General features: G+C 49.9%; 1 protein-coding gene and 1 pseudogene across 1 annotated transcript in view; one reads left to right on the forward strand and one right to left on the reverse strand.

The window, feature by feature from the left end:
• Positions 1–4,833: 4,833 nt before the first annotated feature.
• On the reverse strand, positions 4,834–24,003 carry LOC121147265 (annotated as a pseudogene).
• MCPH1 (microcephalin 1) overlaps positions 23,989–24,653 on the forward strand; it is a 170,629-nt gene continuing 169,964 nt past the window's right edge. Inside the window, exon 1 of the mRNA XM_040966777.1 lies at positions 23,989–24,041. Within this exon, the coding sequence (XP_040822711.1) occupies positions 24,002–24,041 (40 nt within the window). The 5' untranslated portion in view covers positions 23,989–24,001. The remainder of the gene's footprint in view (positions 24,042–24,653) is intronic.

Consider the following 24,653-nt stretch of genomic DNA (forward strand, 5'->3'; position numbering starts at 1 on the left):
AATTGTGGCAGATGGATGTGACGCACGTCCCATCCTTTGGGAGGAACCAATTTGTTCATGTATCCGTGGACTCCTTTTCTGGTGTGCTCTTTGCATCAGTTCTAACTGGGGAGAAGGCCATCCATGTAATCCAACATTGCTTAGAAGCATGGGCCGCATGGGGTAAACCTGAGTGTATTAAGACTGATAATGGCCCCGCCTATACTTCAGCCAAATTTCGTGATTTTTGCATGAAGATGGGCGTTAAATTAGTGACTGGCATCCCTTATAATCCACAAGGTCAGGGGATAATCGAACGTGCTCATCGCTCTATTAAGGAATTGTTGCAAAAGCAAAAAACCACCTGGGAATCACTTGGCCTCGCCAGTCAGAGCCCTCGGGCCACTCTAGCCCTGGCTCTCTTCACCATCAATTTTTTACAGCTGGATGAGAAAGGCCTCAGTGCTGCAGATCGTCATTCCCTCAAGACGGCGCAAGAGCAATCTTGGGTCAAGTGGAAGGATGTTCTGGAGTCCAAATGGAAGGGCCCAGACCCAGTTATTAGGCAGGCTCGAGGAGCCATTTGTGTGTTTCCACAGGACGCCCCAGTTCCGGTTTGGGTTCCAGCTCGATTGACTCGTTCCTGTCCATCACCGCCTTCTGACGTTTCTGCAACTGCTGGAGCGCTTGCACGAGGATCTGACTTGGGGAAGATTCATGCAGACCCGCAATCAGAAACTCCTCCTACAATCCCACAGGACAATGGTGCCCCGCCCAGTGCAAACACGGCTGATGGTGCAACTAATGGTCTGTATGGCGCTTGTGAGGATCGTGATTGCTGAGCCACGATGAGGAGTTTTGAGTGTTTTTCCATGACCCTTACCGGTCGCCCACTCAGCCCGAGTGTTTCCTCGATTTTTCTTCTTTGGATTTGCCTTTTCTCCCTTATGATGATATTAAGGAGAATATGAGTAATTTTTTATTCTCCCTACAGGACACGCTTTGTTTTCAAGCGTCTCCTGAGAATTTTAGTGTCAAGGTTTATGTGTTACTTATATTCCTTTTCAAAATGTTTCAATGGCTGCTAATCTTTCTTGCCAGCTTTCTTCCTATCTTTTAGGAAATTGGACGAGAGAATTTGATATTTTACAGTCGGAGTTGAGAATTGCCATTGTCCAGATTAATTCTACACGGGTGGATCCTGTTGTTGCTGAAACCCTGGCCACTTGGATTTGGAACATCACTTCCCATATTAAGGAATGGGTGGGAGTGGTTGTGCTAATTCTGCTCTTATGTGCAGGCTGTGCCTTATGCCTTTTTTTGCCTGTGTCGTTTGAGACACCGCGCTCAGCGAGATTGTGTGACAATACATCAAGCCCTACTAGCCATGCAGTATGGTGACTCCCCCATGGTATGGTTGAGCATGCTTCAACAGGCTTAGTTAAGAGCATGGACATCATGGCTCCTGCACCTCAGGTCATTATGGCATTGCACTGAGTTCGAGCATGATGCATAATGCACCTGACTAGCCCTTGCACCTCGCAGGTCTTATCCATTGCACGCGAGAGGGTAGTCAATCTTATAACTAACTTGTCGAGACATTGCTCTTTACAACCACCGCGGTTGTAGCCCATGACGGGTAAGATAGACCCAGACAATTATCGGTCTAAGACAGGGACTACGTCAAGCCACGCAGCCTCCCTATGACGGATCGTGCGCCTTGAGTCTACAACCTAAGACAGGCCCATACCAGTTTATTTTTCTATTGTATAAGAAGGAGGGAGATGTTGCCAGCCATATCTGTATATACTGGTTACATGCCGTACCCAAAATGGCGCCGGCCAGAGAGGCTAGATCTTGGTGCCTGGTGGATAGTCACGTAGCTTTGGCAGTACCACGCATGCGCCTAGCGCATGCTCAGTGAGCTGCGGCGCGGCAGGCACGTAAACACTGGGACTGACGAATCCAGTCGCCCAGGACCCTGCGTAATCATGACGCCGACCTATCATCGGCGGAGGCGGGGCCAGACAGCACATAAGAGTAGAAGCCTGCCGGGATTCACGCTTCCTTCCTCATGTTAGTGTGCACAATAAATTTTACCGCAGGAGACTTCACACGCGTCTGCGTCTTATTGCTGGGCGGTAAGACACGTGGGCGCGACACCTCACCTCTCCTGGAACTCCCGATAGTACACACGTTAGAAATACAAAGCATCTTAGCATTGCTATCTTCACTGTCCAGCCCAAGCAGTGAACAGAGGATAAGGAATACAGAGGTCATGTTCAGGGGATACTTGTCCTCAGTCTGTCCTGGGAAGCCAGAGAGCAAGCAGGTGCTGGGGAGGACAAGAGTGCCAGAGCGAAAGAGGTCTATGGCCAAGAGAGAGCCCCTCCCTATTATGGGCCTTTACAGGGGCTTGTGAGGGAAGTGGTTACACAAGAATACAACACCGCCCCCTCTCAGGTTCCAGGTGAGGACAGGTGAGCATCCCAGGTGGGCAGGAGGGAACACCGAGGTGGTGGGAAGAGTGGCTTCCAAGCTCGAGACCCTGAACTAGCTGCCTGCCTCACTACATAATCCCCCTGCTTCAGGTGGACTTCCAACAACATAGCTGAGTTCCAGACAGACCCATGGAGTGGCCTGGTACCTCTAACAGGGGTGTGTACTAACAGGGAGCTGACCAGCTTGAATTTTCGACTTCTGCTTTAGGATCGTTGAACTCTTTTTTTTTTGGGGGGGGGGGTTGTTTGCCGTTTTTGTTCTTGACTCAATGTTGCTGATTACTATTGGTTTTATCAGTTATTTTAAAAAGTATTTTTTTTTAATTTTTTATAATAAAATTTATTTTGACATTCTTTACATAGTTAATTAGGGTAAGAAGGTTCAAGGGCTACAGGAAAGTGGATAATACTAGTATGTTTTCCATATTGTTACCTTCATGTTTAAAGGTGGGTATTAAGGGAGAAGGTCCACCCAATTTCCCACCCTCCCCACAAAGACTAGTGCACAATACGGAATGCCGAGGTGAGGTTGCCTGTACCGGAAGGGACCGCAGCGCCCAACCAGCCTGAGAACAAGAAAGGAAGTGGGCAGAGCCGGCAGGGAAATAAGGGAGCATTCCTTTGCTGGACAGCTACTTCCGCAGGAGAGCATGGGCTGGGATGGGGGCAGACCAGACCAAGCAGGGCTACAATACCCATACGCCTCATGTGGACTAGATCAGGGAAAAGCCGGGCTGGGCGGATTATTCCTACTGGTGCAAACAAAATTAAAGTGGGCGAGGGTTGTTTGGGCTTAGACGCAGCATCAGCTGGAACCTGGGAGTGGGAGAGGCCTGGGAGGGAAACAGTGGGCTCATCCCTCTTGGGCTGCCACTTCCACAGGAGGACATAAAACTAAGATAGCGGCTTGGGTGGAATGGGGTGTGGGACAGACTGGACTACTGCTACACTTACTGGCAAACCAGGGTAGGGGGCAGGCCTGGTGGGGTTATTGTGGGTCACTCCAACTAGGCTGCAACTCCCACTGGTTCATGTGAGGGCCAAGTATGTGCTGGGCAGAACCAGGCTGGACTGCAACACCCATTGGTTCCAGTGGAAGTCAGGAGTGAAAACAGAACCAATCCAGCAATTGCAACCACCAGCTGATTGGAGCGATGGACGGTGCCAGGCCCTGTACTTGTTAGCACATACAATAAGTTTCTTTGGAGATCTTCCTAATCTAAATGCTGGAGTCAGAACCCTAATGAAGAAAAGAGAGAAGACAGAACAGAGCAACCAACCATCTCAGCTATGATGGACTGTGTCAATCACTGGATTTTTCAAAGACCTCATAGTGCTTGGAGTGGCAAGATTGACAGCGATTCGTAACTGTGGCAATATCAAAACCACTTGAGCAAGAACCTCAGAACACTCTTTGAATATGTGGTTTATTGAAAGCAATAAAATATTTGCACCTGATTCTTCAGCTGAAATTTCTAAAGGAGTTGATATTGGAACTTGAATCATCAATGCAATTTCTCTTCTAGAAAATATAAAGGAAATTAAAAGAATAAAAAATTTCCTTTGTTATTTGATTGTTTCAGCTTCTTCAGAGTGTGAAACATACGCTTCTCTCACCTGGCTGACAGTGTTGGTCCTTTTACTGCTGAGATGTTAAGGACCAGAAGAAGAAGAGAATGAAGACACAGTGATGGCTGTGTCCCCACCGGATGATAACACCCAAGCTCCCGTGCTTTGCCTTCGTCCACTGTTGAAGCACACTCAGAACTTACCTTGGAGAATAACTTTTAAACTCTTGGGTGATCTGGTAAACCCACTCCTGGGTGCATCAGTGTGTCCCAAAGGACCGAAGGCAGGATTTTGAAGCAATCTGCTAAGCCAGGCTGAAAGCAGCTCTGATCACCCAGTCTTGGCATGGATAGGTAAATACATGCTCTGTGCTGGACACACCATGAACTGCTACTCGGCTTGAAGAGAAAGGAGATCTAAGGGCCAGTGTTGTGGTGCAGTGGTTTCCAAGTTTGAAACACCAGCATCACATACTGGACTGCTGGTTCAAGCTTTGGCTGTCCTGCTTCGAATCCTCTTCTCTGCGAATGTGCCTGGGAAAGCAGCAGAGGGAGACCCAAGTGCTTGGGTCTCAGCCATCCAAGGCACAAGTTAGGAAGGAGTTCCTGGATTTGCTATGGCCCAGACCTGATGGAAAATATCTCTGTCTCTCTCTCTCTGAAGTCCATCTGTTAAGCTGAAGACCTATGTCCCAGCTAGAAATCCTAGCAAGAAATCAGTCTCTTGTTTTGTTTTTGTTGTTGTTGTTGCTGTTTGTTTTCATTGCATTTATTTTATGCTGCATTTACTTCTTGGCCGTACATTTTTGTTTTTTCAGTTTCTTCTTGGTGAGGATCATCTTGCTGCAGCTTGAGGAGCTCATGTACGGGTTACTGCAGGAGTGCACTCTGCAGGTGTGGCAGCACATCCTGGGAGCTTTACTCACCTGGATGTGCCCAATGACCACAGAACCCTTGTTGAAACCCTTCAGTTCAGCATCGCTCCCTATATTCTTCAGCACTCCTGTGGGCCACCGACGCTGTGTCCAACCCCCACTGCTCGGCCTGCACGGCGGCCGCTTCAGCATTGTACCACCAGAACGGCACACACTGCTTCAGTGTGACGTTCCTTCAGGTACTTGATGGCTTTGCACTTGTGCATGCCCTTGATGTCCCGGGCAGTCTCCTGGGTGTTCTTATACTGGACATGCAGGTTCAAACCCATGGACTTTATGACTTTGTGAGGTTCTCAGGGTCTTTAGGAAAGAAAAAAAAAGTGATGTTTACACAGTGCTGCCAAATGCATAAAGCCTGAGGATATCGTGGTTGTGAAATAAGCCAATTACAAACAACAAGCACGGCATGATTCTGTTTGCAAGAAGTTCTAAGACACAATCGTATTCAGAGGCAGAAGGAAGAAGGGCTTACAGAGCCAGGTAGAGATTGGGAATTGGTTAACAGATGCAGAATTTAATTTTTTTGAGACAAAAGTGTACACATGGTCAATACTATCAACTCATTGCGGAGTGTGAGAGAAATCACACCAGGCGAGTCTAGGGTGTATGAAGGAGTTTTTATGAACCAAACTTGGTGATGGCAGGGCCCACTAGAAATTAGCAAATGACAAGTCCATGTAGCAATCCTGTCTGAAATGAAAAAAAAAAGTAAAATAAATCTTGAAAAAAAATTTCAGCCGACAAGTGTGTGATCAGCTCACGTCCGAGTTTCCGTTTGGTCAGTGGAGCTCATGATCTTTCCCTGGCCAGGGAAGCCGTGCTCTTTAGGGAATTCAGAATGGCCAGGTGGGTTCCAGTTGGTCTAGGGGTTACTGAAGGCAGCTACTGCGCAGACCTGGAATTCTACACAAGTCACTCAGGGCAACACTGACCACCAAGGTACTTCCCTGTTGGAGAAACAACTTCTTGAGTCCAGTGACTAGAATCTGGCAGTGCCAGGTGGCTCACCTTTCAGCCAGTGCATTTCTTTTGAGAGGGGAAAGGCAAGGACTCCTTGGGCTAATGGAGACAAGAGGCTGGGCCATGCTTTTACACTGTGGGGTTCAGTTTCTAGAGGCAAAGAAGGCACTCATATTGTCAAGCTTGCATCCCCGGCCACATGTCTCCTGCCCTCCTCACACTGATGCAGCACCATCACGTCCCACTTGCAGAGGCATAGACTGCTTCGGATGTGGACTAACCTAAGCCTAGGCTTTCTTCACTTGGCCAAACACCACCTAAGCCACATGCTTTAGTTTTTTCTCTGCTGCTCTGGAAAAATACCTCAATCCAGGTAATTTATAAAGAACTCATGGTTCTGACAGCTGTCAAGTTGAAAAGCCTGGGGCTGGCATCCCGAAGCATTGGATGAGGGCTTTCTAGCTGCGTCATTACACAGAGCATGGTGAAAAACAATGGGTATGCTGGCTCAAGTCTCTCTCCCTCTTCTTATAAAGCTACTAAGGCTGTCCTAGGGGCACCACCCACACGATTCCATGAACTCCCAAGACCTCTCTCTCCAATAACCACTTACCTGTGTCTTTGGGGATTAAGTTTTCATTCACAATTCCAGGGTCAGGTACCCAAACCACAACAACAAGTTCATGGTCTGGAGTCCAGGTGGGGAGGTGTAACAAGCTGAGATCGCCCTGGGAGTCCAGGTGAGGGGAGTAATGGAGGCTGAGATTGCCCTGGGAGGCAGCTGTCTCACCTGAAGCCTCCGTAGAGTTCTCAAGCAAGGAGGGGAGTGAGTGTTACCTTCTGACAGGTCAGAGGAGCCACTGCTGCAGGCTGTGGGAATGAAGCAGCTCCATGGGCCCTGAGCATCCCCACAAGTTCCTCAGAGAAAGCCAAGAATGAAGACCCAACCGCTCCTTATCCAGCCTGTGTATCATGGCTGCACTTGCAGTGAGCATGCCTGAGTGCTGAGTTCATGCCTTCCCCAACTCCCAAACAGTGGACTTGATTTTACTTAGTGCCCAGGCCAATTTGTCAGCCTGGAAAAACGTCCAAACTCCAGCTTATACAAGTTTGATACAAGCCCAGAAGGTAGATGTAGACATTACCACCTCGCACATGAAAAAAAATTTTGGCATGTAGAGGAACCCCAATCAGACTCCCAGCTAACCTCTCAGAGGAAACACTATAGGTCAGAAAAGAATGGGGCAACATATTCCACATTCTAAAAGCAAAAAATTGTCTGCCAAGAATAACATATCCAACAAAGCTTTCCTTTGTCTTTGAGAATGAAAGAAAATTCTTCCAAAGCAAAGGAAAGCTCAGGAAATATACCTCTTCCAGACCTTCCCTACAAATGATACTTAAAGATGTTCTCCTGACGGAGAAAAGGAATAGTACCCACCAAACCAAAGGCAAATGTGAAGAACATCCCAGTAAAATAACAACAGAAGACTAAATTAAGTCATAAATAAACCATTGCTAAAATGAGAGAACCAAATAACCACTTATTTGTATTAATCCCAAATATAAATGGCTTAAACGCATCAATCAAACATAGTTTAGTGGATTGGGTCAAAAAACAAAACTCAGGCCCGGCGCGGTGGCGCAAGTGGTTAAAGGTCCTCACCTTGCACGCCCGGGATCCCATATGGGCGCCTGTTCTAATCCCGGCAGCCCCGCTTCCCTTCCAGCTCCCTGCCTGTGGCCTGGGAAAGCAGACGAGGACGGCCCAAAGCTTTGGGAACCTGCACCCGCGTGGGAGACCCGGAAGAGGCTCCTGGCTTCAGATCGGCATAGTATCGGCCCGTTGCGCTCACTTGGGGAGTGAATCATCGGACGGAAGATCTTCCTCTCTGTCTCTCCTCTCTGTATATCCGCCTTTCCAATGAAAAAATAATAAAAATAAATCTTTAAAAAAAAAAAAACAAAACTCATGTATTCGTTGCCAATAGAAGACACATCTCACCAATAAAGATCAGCAAAAACTATACCTCATGGATTTCGATGTTTTTATTTCCACTTTTTCAAAACAGGTCTTTTTCTCATAGGTCATACAATTGCACTATTTTCTTCAAGAAGATTCTTGATTTTCTTTTTCATTTCTTCAGTGACACATTAGTTATTCAGTAGCATGTTATTTAACTTCACAGTATTGTAAATCTGTTTATTCCTGTTGCTGATTATGTTTTGTGGCTTTTCATTTAAGGAGACACATAGTAACTGTACAATGGAGACTATCATATCCAAATGTGAAGACAACGCAGCATGCATCTCTACTTCCACATCAAGGATGGACTCTCAATGAAAGAGTCAAGTACATGTTGACAGTAGGATGCTGGACTCTCTGCCATTATCCATGCCCACGACATCAGGGTACAATTAAATAGCAGAATAATGGACTTATGACTGTTTATGAAGAACTATACTATTATAATAACATAGGGAAAATCAGTGTATGGGGGAGGCAGGGAACTTGAGGAGGGGGCTAAGAAAATCCCAGAGCCTATGGAACTGTATAACAAAATAATAATAAAAAAAAAGTTAAGACATTATCACCTCAGGTTTAAGGCTGCATTCCTTACACCCCTATACAGTCTTCTGCCCTTCAGCCTGGGCAGGCCTACCAGTCACTGGGGATCACTTTGTGTGATAGAAGTTGCATCATGTGCCACCTGGGCATCTTAGAGCACCTGCTCTGCCAGAACCCAGCTATGTTTTCAAGGTCCTGCCACCCTGGGTCTTGGTGCTTGGAGAATCTTACCTATGTCATAACGTCTAACTCATCTTCCCAATCTTATACAACATGTAGAAACATCTGCTGTTTTGAGTTTGTTCTAGACACTGGAAGGAGAAAGGAGAGCAGGGACCGGAGAGGGAGACATAGGAAGGAGATGAGGAAACAGCTGAACCAGCACCAAGCCCTAGCTGGCTGGGAGGAGTCCATTTCAGTGAACCGTTACCAGAGGTGTGAGTGTGGCTAACACTACGGTAGAGTCTATTTCAAAACAGCTAGCCGAGGAAATCATGAACATTCTCACCACAAAGACATGATAAATGAATACACTAGTTACCATGGCTTATTCATTATTTACATTGTATGCAATAGCAAAATAGCACACTACAGCCCACACTTTCTCAAAAATCTCTCTTAGGGAGCAAGAGTATTGCAGTCAGCTTTCATAAGTTATCTCTGCCTATGAACATGAAAAATCAGGAACAATATTCAACATAGAGCATGGCACTTCACAGCCCTCCAGAAGGGAGGATGTGGAGCCAAGTGCTGGAGCAGGCCGCTTGGCCAGTGTGCACATGTCCAAGGCTGGTCACATTGAAGCCAGGCTGGAGTAAGGGCAGGGGCGAGGACACTGGGGCAGCCGGACAGGGCTAGCTCAGAACGACAGCTAGTTGCAATGATCCATGGGCACTTAGAACATCATCTACCAGCACAGTGATTACACAGTGTGTTTTCCCTCTTGTCTGCGTGGGAATTTTGTTGGGTTCCCTGCTGTGCCTGTGGGTCCTCCAGGTGCTGGACCCCCGGAGGTGGCAAGTCAGCATCTGGATCAGGGGAAGGAAAAGGCCCACACAGAGGGGGCTGCCTGGGGGTGAGCGGCACACGTAGGTGTTTTAACAGCTGCAGTAGCTGAAAGCCGGAACCTACAACAGGACCAGTTCCCCGGAAATGTGTCTCAACAGTGTTTCATCTATTCAGTAAATAAATGGGTAACTGTTTTGGGTTTGCTGAGTGATTTTATGTAGCAGGAATAACAATTATGGGCATTCGATGCGAATCTTCAGTTAAGCAAAATGTGATGTCAAAGTGAACACATCCCTGGTGAGAAGTCCTGCATTGAGCGTTTAGCAGGACAATGAAGACGCAGGTGAAGGGCCGCAGGTCAGAGTTCAACACACCGCTCAGGCTCCCACCGTGGGAGGCAGGGGTGATGGTGCCCAGCCACCTGCAGGACCTGGCATGAGATCCCAGCTGCTGGCTTTAGTCTGCCCAGCCTCTGGGGAATGAACCCACAGGTGGGAGTTCCCGTTCAAATAAATTTAAAGCCCTTATCTTACTTAAACTCACCTTTCAGTTCATTGTGAAAAGAACTACTTCTATGTTTCCTCAGCTAGCCACTAAATTTCACTTTTGTTGATGTAACACACAACACACAGATAAAAAATTTACTATTTTTGCCATCCTGTGTCCCATGCCCACTTCTATTTTGCGCCCTTCTCATTACTCTCTCAATTCAGGTACTTACAGTTTTTATGAGTGCTTGATGTTAGTTATTCTATATCATCAAATAATATTCTTATTTTAAAATTTATGAAGAAACTTCATGGAAAATAGTGTTAAAAGATAGTTTCTTTTGGTGTCAACATTTTTGTATTCATGCACAGTTTTTTCACAGTACACATTTTAGTAAATTTGTTGAAGACAATTTACTTGAAAAGAAGTTTAAGTTTGAGAGTATTTGGCAGGGCCAGGGTTGTGGTATAGCAGGGAGGACCAGTGCCTGCGCAATTGGAATCCTACATCGGCGCCAGTTCGCGTGCTGCCTGCTCTGCTTCTCATCTCACTCCCTACTAACAGCCTGGAAAAAACTGGATAATGATGTGCTGTTACCCACACAGGAGACCTGGAGGGAGCCCGGCCTCGCCCAGCCCAGGGCTGGCGGTGGCAGCAACCTGGGAATGAATCAGCAGTCGGAAGGTGTCACTCCGTCTCTCCATTCTCTCTCTCTCAGTGACAATGCTTTCAGTAAATAACACACCGTTGGGGCGAAACAAGAGTGTTTTGCTACCAATATTCCAGGAAGATTAGCTTCTCCGGTAATGAGAGAACTCTATTTTTGCTAAGAAATCAAGTTCTCTGTTAGATTTAATGTATGCGAGTCAAGTCTCTTCGCTGTCTTTCTTGCCTTTGCTTTTGTTTTACAGAAACACCCCACAGGAAAAATGTACCTGAATGATCCGCGCTTCACCTTTGAAATTCATGAACTCCTCAGAAACCTAGCTCTACTGCTGGCTTCCGTGCTTAGGCCGTGCTGTTGAGAATGGCAGATTCCGCAGGCAGCGCAGACTCCAGGGCGCGGGGGTTTTCTTCTGAAGTGCCAGACCTTTTATCTGACTGGTTTGCCGGGCTGCTCGCGGTCCTCCCCCTCCTGAGTCCTGTGCGGGCGCTGTCAGGAAGAAATGGGAAGAAGTCTCTGAAAGCCCACCACCCACTGAGCCCGAGTGGGGCCGCAGCAAAGCCAGCTTCCGCTGTGGCCTGAGTGTGTTTTAAAGGCTTTCATGATGAGTGAGCACTGGTTGGGAAAATGGCTTTCATCTTTCACGCTTCTGCAGAAAGTGGAAGGCGCAGCCGGGAGGCTCTCCGTGGGCCTTGACAGGCTCCTGCCTTTGGACGGAATTAGTTCATTAAACACCCTGAAGAGAAAGGCAACAAAACAACAGCAACTCAGACTGCATTAGCTCAGCTCTGAAATTGTCACTCGTGGATTTGTCACTCACTTTGTTCCCAACAAAGAGATTTTACGCTTCAGTGCGGTGTGCCCCCTCAGGGGGGAGGATGGAAGTCAAATGAGAAGAGGTTCTTCACAGCATGTCCAGTGGCCGGTGGGGCTCCTGAAACCCACGAGGGATCAGGAGGACCGGGGGAAACCCACGGAATGAAAGCCGAACACATGAGGCTGACAGGAGGGAGTGCAGCTTCAGTGCCCTGAGCTCTTGACCTTGGTCCTCGGGTGAGCTGCGTCAGACGTCACCATCATCTGCATTTGGTATTTTACTCAGCCGGGGACGGGTCTTTTTCAATATGCTGCTGTTTATATCTTTTCAAAAAGGACTGATTTTTTAAAATGTATTTATTTTTATTGGAAAGGCAGATTTACAGGGAGGAGAGACAAAGAGGAAGATCTTCTGTCCAATGATCCACTCTCCAAGTTGCCACAATGATTGGAGTTGAGCCCACCTGAAGTCAAGAGCTTCTTCTGGGTCTCTTGCACAGGTGCAGGATCCCAAAGCTTTGGCCATCCTCAACTGCTTTCCCAGGCCACAGGCAGGGGCTGGATAGAAAGTGGGACTGCTGGGATTAGAACCAGTGTCCACATGGGATCCTAGACACATATGCCAACAGATGTTACCACCTCGCTCAGCCTGGCCTGCTCCCAGCCCTGGTTCTCAGGCTCGCCAGCAGGGTGTACAGCCCATAGCTGCCCTACCAGGCATGTCCCAGCCCCACACCTTGAGCCTGCCAGGGGGTACTCACATTCATTCCTGGCACTTGCCAGCTGGTATTCTGGCATAGCCTGATTGTCCTGCATATAATCTGGCCCTTGTGCATGCTTGAGTGCAAGCAGGCTAGCCCAGCTTGGCCTGTCCCCAGTTCGAGCCCTCACGTTCACCCATGGACACAGTGGTCTAGCAGGGGAGTTCTAGGGGTTCCCCAACTAGACCCACTCCCAGTCCTGGGTCCTGCACATGCCAAGGGTGCTGTGCACCAGTCTAAAAAGGCATGCTCCCAGTTTCAGCATTCAGCTAAAAGTGTTGTAGCCTAGCTCAGCCCAGCCTGCCCCTAGTCTAGCTCTCGGCAGCAGGTGCAGCAGCCTGGCCTACTCCTAGCACCAGCCCTCATGCAAACTTGTGGTCATTGTGGTCCAACCAGACCTGGCTTGCACTCCATCCTGGCTCTCGCTCATGCCAGTGTGTGCCGTAGACTTATCCTAACCTGCTTCCAGATCCAGCCCATGCACATGCTGATGAGTGTGGCAGCCCAACTTGGTCTGACCTGTCCATTGCCCCAACTGTCTCATCTACCAGCGGGAGCTGCAGGCCTACAAGGAAAATTCCCAAGTTCCTCTACCAGGGCAGCTCTCTGCTCGGCATGGTCGTCCCTCAGTCCCAGCCTTTGCATGCCCTGGTGGGTACTGCAGCCTGGACCCATCCAGCCTCCTCCCAGACCCAGACCCAGCTCCTGAGAGGGTCAGGTTGGTTCCTGTCAAGTAAGTTCTGTGGTCTATTCTGGCTTGCCCATTCACCACCTCCAGCTCTCCAATAGATGCTGTCGTCCCCAAAGGTGAGCCCAGAAGCCCCCTACAGAATCTGCTGGCTTGGGCATTCACCACTCCCAGCTCTCTGGCAGATGCTGTAGTCCCAAGACAAGCCCAGAAGCCCCCTACAGAATCTGCCCCCCCCCCGGTCCTGTTCTCTCATTCTGGTGGGTGTTGTCCCCAGCCTGACATTCCTCTCCACTGTTCTGACTCTTGTGGATGGGTATTACAGCCTAGCCCAGACAGACAGACTCCCATCCCCACCCCAACCTTTACGTGTACTAGTGGGTGGCAGGCAATGCTACTTGGCCTACCCCTGGTCTCCCACATGGGCAGCTGCCTTGGCCTGACCCAGACATGCACTGATTCTCCTTCTCTAAACCATTCCATCTCAGTTCACTGAAAGTGTATGGCGCAGTGTATGGAAGAGTCCAGAAGTAATTTCTCCGCTGCAAAACATGCCCTCGGCTGTTCCCACCCTAAAATGTCCTAGACCCCGCTTTTGAGCAATGTGCAACCTCCCCGCCTGGAGGCTGGGGTGGCATGTCCCAGTCCTGTGTTCCTGATTGTGCCCACATATCATTTTAAAATGTGGGTTTTTTTTTTAATTTAGAAAAAAGAAAAGAATTAAGCAACTATGCCGGCACACATTTGGCATTAACCAGCTCCGGAATGTCTGCCAGCTACCAGCTGCTTTTCTCTCAACAATTTAATACTTGCCTGGGTACAAGGCCAACTAGGCAGCTGCCTATTGCTGGAGTAAAAAAAAGTTAAACAACAAACACGGTGACATGGTAAATGACTACTACAGTAACACGGTCCCTGTCTGGATGTCCTGAAGCGCTGCTGCTCTGTGCACGTCCATCACAACTGGTGTGTGGCTGGTTGAGCTGGGATAGCCACAGTGCCCGGCTTCTTGCCAGCGTGGCAGCCACAGTGCCCGGCTTATACCCACTAGGACTAATAAGGCTCTAATACAAGCCAGTTTTTTTCCTGCCAGACTTTTTAAAAATCTTATTATGAAAGAATTTTAGATTTATAAGAAAATAACCAAAATAGTGAAATGAATGCACACAGCCATTTTCCCGGATTCCCAAATAGTGCAGTATCACCACATTTGTTCTTGCATTAAGAATGCATGTGCGAGCACTTACAGGCTTCACCTTCAAATACATGAGAGGAAATCGCAGTTATGCCACTTACACTTAAATGCTTCAGTGTGCACTGCATCAGAATAAGATATCCTATATAATTCTAACCATAGTGTGATGACCAAAACCTTATCAAAGGGGCCTAGGGTGATGGCTCAATGAAGATACTGTCACCTTTCAAGTGTCAGGATCCTGTATGGGCACCGGTTCATGTCCTGTTTGCTCCACTTCCCATCCAGCCCCTTGTCTGTGTTCTGGGAAAGCAGTTGAGGATGGCCCAAGGCCTTGGGCCCCTGCACCCATGGAGGAGACCCCAAAAAAGTACCTGGTTCCTGGCTTCAGTTGGTTTGGCTCCAGCCATTGTGTCCACTTGGGGAGTGAACCAGAGGACTGAAGATCTTTCTCTCCATATCTCCTCCTCTCTGTAAACCAGATCCGCATTTCCAATAAAAATAATTAAATACTTTTAATTATCTTATCCAATCCAGAGGTCTTTTCTAAAACACATCAATTTTTGATTGATATTATTTAGAGAAAATATTTAAACATTGTATCCAGTTCATGGTCTGACCCATAATATACATTGTATTTAGTTGCAGTCTCTTCAATTTCCTTTAATGTAATGGAACTGCTCACATTTCTTTGTCTTTTGTGACCTTGCATTTTCGTACTTTGTAGCCAGTGATTTTGTAGGAAAGTCCTGGGCTTGGACTTGCATCATTGGCAGGAACACTGGGATATTATTGGACTCCTCAAGGCATCAGATCGGTAACTAGCAAAGTCAGGTGGATTCTTTCCTCCACTTAGTATAGAAATGAAAATTTGGGGATTGGTTGCAGACAGAGTTTTATTTGCAAAGTGAACAGGCGACATGGAAAAGAAGAAGAAAGGATAAAGCAGCTGGAAGATGGGGTGCCTCGTGAGAGAAAAGAGCAATCCTCTTCCAGGGCATCACAGGCCTCGCTGTACAGATACACCATATCAGCCCAGAGTCTGGTGCATCTTCTGTATCCATCACTTGCTCCACATCACAGGACAAAAGTGCACCCTTCACCAAGGCCACTGCTCCTGCCAGGACAGCAGTTGGACTATGTCAGTCTGGACCAAGGTCCCACTGCTGTGCACGAGATCTGCCACTGGGAGGAGACCTGATAAAGGACCTTGGAGAACTCCTCTGTCAGGATGCAGTCCCTGCGGGTGAGTGCAAGAACCAGGGCTGGTAGAAGCCCAGAGCAGGCCAGGTTGCAATACCAGCTGGCATAGTTCTGGGGGCAGGCCAGGCTAGGCCAGTTCCTAACACCCACTGGCAGACCTGAGGACCAGGACAGAGCATAGGAGAGGTGGATCAGGTACAACACCAACAGTTCACATTAGGGCATGGATTGGAGGCTGGATATGCCAGATTGGGCTGCAACACCCACCAGTGCGAGGAGGAACTAGGGGCAGACTGGGCCGGGCCAGCTAACAGCACCCACTGGCAAATGCCAAGGTGAGGTGGGTCATGCCAAACTGGGCCACAGCACCCACTATCACATGTGAGACCTGTTGGGCGGGGAGGTGGTGTGAATCCAGTAAGGGGGCAGCGCAGGTCACTGTTCCCACTAGTGAACATGAGAACTAGGACTGGGGACAGACAAGGCTGGCTAGAGCTTCAACACCTATCGGCCTGCACTTGAGCTGGGTTGGGAGAGAGCCAGGCTGGGCTAACTGAATTTATCCACTGATGCATACATGAACCAAAGTAAGTGCAGGCTTGTTGGGCTTTGTCGCAGCATCAGCTGACAAGTGCTGGGACTGGAGACCAATCCTGTCAGACAAAACTGCAGAACCACCTGCAAAGTGCAAGACCTGGAGTTGGCAGTGGGCCTGGTAGGGAAACTGTGGGCACCTCTCTGATGGGCAGCTGCCACTAGTGAGCATGAGAACCAGGGCTCGGGGAGGGCCTGGCTGGACAGGCAGTGGCACCTGCTAGCATGAGTGTGGGCTGGATTGAGCTGGGCTCCAATGATTATTGATGTATATGAGAGCTGAACAGGATGTGGAACAGATCGGACCAGTCTGCTGCACATACTGGCACCCACAGAAACCAGGGCTGGAGGCGGGCCTATTGGGGGGTTATGGGTGGTCACTCCAACTAGGTTACAGTTCCTGCTGGTGTCTGCGAGGGCCAAGAGTGTGGTGGGCAGGGTTGAGCTGAGCTACAGCATCCATTGATTTGCATAAGAGATGGGGCTGAAGACAGAACTGACCCAGCAACTGCAACCATCAGTGTGTGTGTAGGCTTATATAGGTGACAGACTGAACCAGACCTTATACTGACAAGCACACACAACAGTCAGGTATGGGATCACTTCAGAAAAAGTTTCTTTGGGGATCCTACCAACTGAACTGCTAAACTCATAAGCCCAACCATGGGGAGAGTCACAGGATGTGTGGTCTGACCAAGGAGTGCATGTGTCAGAACTGGGCTTCCTCAGTAGCTATGACAGAGCAGTGGATGGCAGGCCCAGTTGCACATGGAAGATATGGCAGTCCACTGGGGCCTGCAGAGGACATCAGGTACCATAGCAGAGGAAAGATGGCAGAAAAAAAAAAATAGGACAACTACCCCAACCAAGCAATGACAGCAAATATCTGGGCAAATGGAGACTCTAAGGTGGACTACGTCAGTCAGTGGATCTTGGAAGGATTTCCTCATCCTAGGATCAATGAGACTGACAGCATATCTAAACCATTGATACCACGTGAGCAGAACCCTTGGGCCATGCTCTACCTCTGGGAACCTGTGATGTCACGTCATGGGGTGGCAGATTCTGATGCAGCTGGGATGCTGGGTTTGGCTTCTACCCCTTTCCACCCTTCTCCACTTCCTCCAGGTACAGCAAGAAGAAAATGAAAATCGGAACAATGGCCTCATCCATTTTCCCCTATTTCTTGTCCCTTGCCACTCTAATCAGTGGTCCACATGGGCACACATCCTTCTCAGCTACGTAAACATCATCAAAATATAGATTTTAACAAACATCTATGGGCCCAGCATGGTAGCCTAGCAGCTAAAGTCCTCCCCTTGCACACGCTGGCATCCCATATGGGTGCTGGTTTGTATCCCAGCAGCCCCACTTTCCAACCTGCTCCCTGCTTGTGGCCTGAGAAAGCAGTTGAGGACAGCCCAAAGCCTTGGGCCCCTGCACCTGTGTGGGCGACCTGGAAGAGGCTCCTGGCTCCTGGTTTTTGATGGGTTTAGTTCCAGCCATTGTGGCAACCTGGGGAGTGAATCATCAGACAGAAGGCCTTCCTCTCTGCCTCTTTTTCTTTGTATATCTAATTTTCCAATAAAAGTAAAATAAAACAAATCTTTTTTAGAAATCTAAAAATAAAGAAAAAGTGAGTATGAATTGAAAAAAGTAAGTGAATAAAGGCTCTGCTAGTTCCGAGGGCGCGGTGGGAAGGGGAGTGTGTCCTTCACAAAGAGCGGTTCCAGAGCTCCTTGCATTTAGAGTAGAGGGTCTTAGAGCGGGCATTTTGTGCTGAGGCCATACAAGGCCTTGCGTTGTCTTTAAAACAGCAAAGGTCCATGAAAAGACAGAGGACAGAACAAGTCAGTCAACTACCTCAGCCATGTGTTGGCAGTGAAAAACTGGGCAAATGGAGACTCTAAGATAGACTATGTCAATCAGTGGATTCTTCAGTGACCTCATCGTGCTTGGAGCAACGAGATCGGCAGCAATTCATAACTGTTGAACTCTCAAAACCACTTGAGCAGGACCCTCGGAGCATGGCCCACATCAGGGACCTGGGACGGGTGGGAGACTGGGTGGGGTTTCTCCTTTTATCTCCCTCCTTACCCCAGATACATGAAAAAACAATGTGGAAATAATAGTCTTACCCACTTTCCTGTTGCCCTTGAACCTTTTTGCTCTAATTAACTATGTAAAGAATGCCAAATATAAAGAAAAAATAAAATTAAAAATAAATAAAGCAGCAAAGGAGTAAGTAGCATGGGACAGAGCAGTGGTGCAGGGCCAAACTCAGGACTCCCTCAGGAGATGAGAAGCCTGCTGTGCCTGCTGGTGGTCCCAGCAAAGGGCGTGGTTCCCTTGTGTCCAGCATCTCTGTCGCATCAGCAGCTTGGGAACCGGAACCGTTGTCAGTTCTGTCACCTGTTGGGTCCCTCCCTACCTCAATGGTCTCAAGTCTGTGCCTCCAAAACTGTCCACATCGGCTGGCCAGAGGCACAGCAACAAGGACTTAGAGACAGTTCCTGCTCTTTAGAGCTGGGAGAGGCACAGCGCCCCAGGGCTGCACCAGGAGCCTGGCTCCCCGGGGTAGTAACCAGCTCCACAGAAACAGCAAACAGGAGAGAGTAAGGGTGGGGCTGCCCTGCAGGTGTGTCCCCGAGAGGGAGGGAAAGGGGCTGGGTTGGGAAGCAAGCATCAGAGCCTCCCTAAGTCAGGATTAGAAGCGGGAATCTGCTAGAGGGGCAGCCCTGGAGGTAGGGAGGTAAAAACCCAGTCACCAGGTGCCCTCTCTCTTCCCTGTGGACCCTGCCAAGGATGAGCCTACCGCGGCAGTGCCGGTGGGCTGGCCGAGCAGGGCACACCAGGGCTGCCTCTTGGCTCCACTACTGTCCAATGTAGGGAGGAGCTTCTTCCCCCTCAGAGAACCTTGTGAGGTTTCCCCTTGTGCCGAAGGGCTACCACCACCCACTTCAGGGGAACTGTGTGGTCCCAGGAGGCATACGGAAGTCACCCACGTGCATCCACACACCGCTGAGAGGCCACCTCCGCAAGACTGGGCTCCACACGTCTCCACCCTAAGGAATCACAGACTCACACAATCAAGCATCTTTTTCTTGAGGCCAGCCCAGTGCAGAGTACAAATGGACAAGGCATTCTGGAGGCCCTCTGGGACACTGAGCTTCTGTGGGTTCTTGACGTTCCTCAGAGCGTGAGCCTCAGGACTGAGAGACGCTCCATTTCAGAACTGACGCCATGTTGCTTGTTGCTCTGCTTGTATCTGGAGGTCTAGCAGAAGGACAGGTTCGGGGCCAGGACTCACATGTCACAACAGAAGTGGCAGCATGGGGCATATCAACCCCGGTGTGAGCCAGCGGAGCCAGGGGCAGGCTGAGGGCATGCTGTGGGAAGCAACTCTTCATTCTTTCTTTTCTTTTCAAGATGTATGTATTTCTATTGAAAAGTCAGATCCACAGAGAGGAGAGATAAAAAGAGCTTCCATCTGTTGGTTCACCCTGTATATGGCCACACCTACTAGAGCTGAATGGATCTGAAGCTAGGAGCCAGGAGCTTCTTCCAGATCTCCTATGTGGGTACAGGGGTCCCTGCAGAGCTGTCCTCCTCTGCTTTCTCAGGCTCAGGCAGGGAGCTGGATGGGAAGTGGAGCAGCTGGGACATGAACCAGCACCCGTACAGGATCCTGACGCCTGAAGCAGGAGGATTAGCAAATGCAGCTATTGCATCCGGCCCAAACACTATATTCTTCAACATTAAAACACAATAAAATAAATTAGAAAAACAAACTGAAACAAAAGAGAGAAAGGAAAGAGGGAGAGACAGTTAGGTTTTCGGAAGGATCTCGGGATTTGGAACGGTCACTGACTCTTCCTTGTCGGGGCAGGAGCCTGAGGGGAAGACATTCCCCATTGGTGGCAGCTCAACAGTTAGCAAATAGCTGGGCAATTCTCGTGTCACTCATTGAAGATGTGGTCAATATCTTGGGCTTGGACAGTCTCAACATCAAGAGGCCTTTGTCCCCTCACTGGCTACTTGTCATCACTTTTTTAGAGCTGGTACCCCAGCAGGAGTTACGGCTCAGCAGGCTAGTCCTCCACATTAGGTTGCCAGCACTCCATGTGGACATGAGTCAATGTCTGTTTGCTCTGCTTCCAGCCCAGCTCCCTGCTTGTGGCCCGACTCCCTGGGCCCCTGCACCTACATCGGAGACCTGGAAGAGGTTCCTGGCTTTGGATTCATTAAACTCAACCAAGCCTTGTTGTTGTAGCTGTTTGGGGAACGAACCAGTGAATGAAATAGCTTTCCCTTTGTCTCTCCTCTCTATGGCTCTACCCTTCCCATAAAAATAAATAAATCTACAAAGAAAAAACCCAGTGCTCCACTGTAAAGTGGTTTTTGCCTTTATAATTCACACATATCTTGGGGGACATTTTGGAAACATGAAAGTATCCTGTTTCACCTTAAAATCTCAGTCAAATTTGTGGCATCATGGCATATCAAAATAAAATAGCTCAAGTTCCTAAACAAATCCTGCTTTGCAAGCTGCAATTGTCCACATGAAAATTCTTCTTTGGTATGAGGCGAGAAACAAGGTTGCCGCCGTGCTTTCTCATCAAATGCCCTACAACAGTGCCTCGGATGTCGTGACTTGTTATGTGTTTGGTACTACTCTGTAAGAATATTTTTAAAGGTAGAGTTACAGAGAGGAGAGACATAAAGAAAAAATTGATCAAGTCCACTCATTCATTCACCAAACGGTTGTCACATCCAGGGCTGTGCTGGACCGAAGCCAGGACTCAGGAGTTAATTCCTGGTTTCTCATGTGGGTACAGAGACCCAAGGACTTAGGCTGGCATGGGCACATCTCCTTTGTCATTAGCAGGGAGCCGGGTTTGAAATGGAGTAGCCAGGACTTGAACAAGCGCCCAGCTGGGAAGCTAGCGTTTCGGACAGTGGCTTCATTCACTGCACCAACACAGTGATGACCCCTGGTGTTGCTCTTGCGTGGTGCTCTGGAGACCCACGGCGTGCGTAGAGAGGATGTGGTCTCTAGACTCCCTCACTAACCAAACAACATGAAATCGTCCCCCCCTCTCAGTGTGTGTCCCCCTGGAGTCTGGCTTTAGAAAGCCGTGTTTCTTCCTCCCTGTGGTTTCCTGTTATTGGGGTGCGGGGGTGCACAGAGGGTCAGGTCTTTGTCTAGAAGCAGCCAGTGCCACTGGCTGGGACACCTTTGGCCTGAGTTGCTTCTCCTCCAGCTGACTGTCCTCAGCAGTGCTGTCCACGTGTAAGCTCTGTCCTTGCTTGATGCTTTTGCATCTGCACCCTTTACGAGTGGCTTACAGGTGCTACAGGTGGCTTACCTTCTGCCCACAGTTTAAACCATTAGAAGTGTTGTTGCTGTCAGCCATGCTGGAAGCCTCCGACACTGGTGATAGGACTTAACCCTGCATCTCCTGCTTCCCAGGCTGGGGATTAGCGGAAAGCTGAGTGGGCCGCCAAGCACACTGATCCAGTGCCTGCCCTCCACCCCTCGCCCCTTCCTTGCTAGCTGGCCTGATTTTACTGAGGAGTTTAGACCTTCAGGGACTCCTTCAAGAACTGGAATCTCTCCAGAGCCCCATGTTGGGACCACACATCTGCACTGAAACCAAGTGAGAACAATGATAATCTCTCAAGTTCAGGTCATTCGGTCAGCCTGGTGGGAGAGACTGCCCAAGGCCGGGGGTGGGGGCTGCTCTTGCCTCTGATTGGCCAAACCGAAGTTAGGGGAAAGGCCATCTTGTAACAAAGTAGAACTGCAACTGTAACAAAGCAGAGGCTCCTAAAGACAACCTGTTGTTCTAAAAACAGCAGCCAGTCCCTTCCGATTTGCTATTTGTAAAAATAAAAGGTAGGTGGTCAGTGTGTGGCATAGCTGGTAAGGCAGCGGTCTGTTACCTCCACTCCCTCGTGGGCACGGACTCCTGTCCTGGCTTCAGAGCCAGCTCTGCTTACGGCCTGGGCAAAGCAGTGCCCGCCGGCCCACACGCTTGGGTTTCTACCACTCACGCAGCAGACACGGAGGACGCTCTGGGCTCCCTACTGCAGCCTGGCCCAGCGATGGTGGCAAGGCCATCGGGGACGTGAACCAGCAGATGGAAGACCTCTTCATCTCTTCAGGTCTCTCTGGAACTGTTTCAGACAGATATTAAAAATGAGTGAATAAAAGGTAAACGGATGTTAACCAGCTTTCCCTGCTCCTGTTTCTCTGTTCCCTCCTTCAAACAAATCCACTGCTTGTTTCATCCAGTTTTGTATAATGCAGGTTGTTCCCACTCATGACTTACAAAAATAAGCAAGTAGTTGTGGTTTTGTGTTTGGCCAGTGGCACCTTTGGAGACACGATAAACTCAGCGCTAGAGCTGATTCTGCAGGATGAACACAGCAGCTTGGGAACAGGAAAAGCAGCTGAGGGCTGTGGCAGCTCTAGCCCTGTCCGTGCAGCTGTTGCACGATGTTTCCACACAAAACATGGCAGCAACCTCGGTTCTTGCCTCACGGAAGAAATTTCATGCGGACAATTCCAGCTTGCAAAGCAGGGTTTATTTACTAAAAAAGGGCTCCGGCCATGGTGGCAGGAGGGGGCACCATGGGTCCAAGGAAAAGCCCCAGATCTCCCGCCATAGTGGCAGGAGGAAGGAAAGAAAAACCCGCGTTAATGATGGAGATGGTGTCTTTTTTTTTTATTGTTATTAACATTGTATTATGTGATACAGTTTTATAGGCACTGAGGATTCCCCCCACCCCTCCCATACCCCTCCCCCCATGGTGGATTCCTCCACCTTGCTGCATAACCACCGTTCAAGTTCAGTTGAGATTCCTTCCTTGCAAGCATATACCTAGCATAAAGTCCAGCGTGTTATTGTCCAGATAAGTTCAGTGGCCTCTTGGGGAGACCTTCTCTGGTCTGAAGGTAGAGCTAACAGAGTAAAGTTCCGGTCAGTTAAAAGCCCCAACAAAACCTCAGTATCAATATACAACATTATGGAATTGACATAGTATTGGGTAAACAATAAGAAAGCTTTGGTTCATCTATTCCATGGAATACTACTCAGCTATTAAAAAAAACAAAATGCAGTTCTTTGTGGCTAAATGGGCCCAACTGGAAACTATAATGCTAAGGGAAATGAGCGAATCCCAAAAGATTAGATACCACATGTTTGCCTTGATTTAACTTGCAATTTTTGTTTGGTTGTTGGTTATTTTTTGAACCTGTCATTGATACTGTCTCAACCCAGATGTTTCGAAGAATGGAACTTGCATTATTTTTAACATATTGTTTACCCAATACTATGAGATGGTGTCTTTATATACCATCTCAGGGGAGTTACTCAAAGGACCAAATCGAGCCCTCCAGGCCTGCTGAGGTCTGGGCCACACCTTCAGGTGGGCGGCACCAGCACTGCCCCCCATTTCCTAACTGATTAAGAGACCACCAATGGGGCACATCTCACCTGTAGGCTCCCGCCCAACAAGGAGGGGTCAGGGAAGGCTTAAAATCCCAAGACCTCAAACCTTTGGTGTCTCTCTCCCTCCCCTTTGGAGAGGCACCCCACCTCCCGGCTTTCTCCTTCCCTCCCTTCCCTGCTCCCTGGTCCCTTTGCAAATAAACTTTCTGTCTGCAACAGATTCCCGGCCTTTTATTTCTACACCATGGGGGCATTTCTGGGAACAGAAGGGGCGCGTGGGCCACCCGTGCGGCCCTGGGGGGGCGGCGTCGCCTGTGGCCCTCGGGGCGCCATGTCGCCTGTGGCCCAGTGACTGGCCGGGGCGGAGGGCCAGCCCTGAGGCGGGAGCGGCCGCACCCCCACCCCGTGAGGACGCCGGGTGACCGCCAGCCCCGAGGCGCGGGAGCCCGCTCACCCGGTGGCGACGCCCGGTGACCTCGCCCCAGCCCTGAGGCGGCCCACTCGGCGCCGCCCGGGAAGTGCGCGCGGAAGGGGCGGCGCGCGCGCTGTGCGCATGCCCCGTCGACGCCCGCCCCGTCTGGTGCGGCGGGACGCGGTCCGGCGGCGCGCGCGTCATGGCGGCCCCCGGCGGCGCCGCGGCTTCCGTCCTGAAAGGTGAGGCGACTCGGCCGCGCCCGGAGGGACAGCCGGGGACAGCCGCGGTGGCGGGCGCCCGGGACGCGCTGGCAGCACCCCCGCCCGTCTGCAGGCTGGAGCTGCCGGCGGAGCCGTGGGTCCCGCCGGGCCCGGGCTCGGGCACCCGGAACGCCGAGGGCCGCACCTCCTGCCGGCCGCGGGCCCCGGGTCCTCGGCTTCCCCGCAGCGCCCGCTCCTGGGTGCCCGTGCGACTCAGGGGCGCGGGCAGCTGCGGGCTTCGGGACACGCCGCCCTGCGGGCGCTCGGGCCCCGCGTCTGCCGGCTGGGGCGGCGGGCGGAGCCGGGTGCGGGGCCGGGGACGGAGACAGCTGGGAGGAACAGCCCAGACCGGACCCCCTTCCCAGCTGCGCCTTGTCTGTGTCACTCACACCTGGAAATCCTTTAAAACGCGGTTCTTTGGTTTCAATGAGATGACAGCCCTCGGTTTGGTGCCCACACTGCTTCTGCCACCTCGAGCACGTCCAGCGTCTCCCTGGGCCTTCCAGCTAACTGCTGCACCCGTGCGAGTGACTGCGGAGGGAGGCAGTAGCGCTGTCACTCAGATATCCCTGTTTGTGAGTTGTGTGAGCG

The sequence above is a fragment of the Ochotona curzoniae genome, unplaced genomic scaffold, assembly GCF_017591425.1.
Source record: "Ochotona curzoniae isolate NIBS_2020 unplaced genomic scaffold, NIBS_Ocur_1.0 scaffold_4506, whole genome shotgun sequence".
NCBI lineage: Eukaryota > Metazoa > Chordata > Mammalia > Lagomorpha > Ochotonidae > Ochotona > Ochotona curzoniae.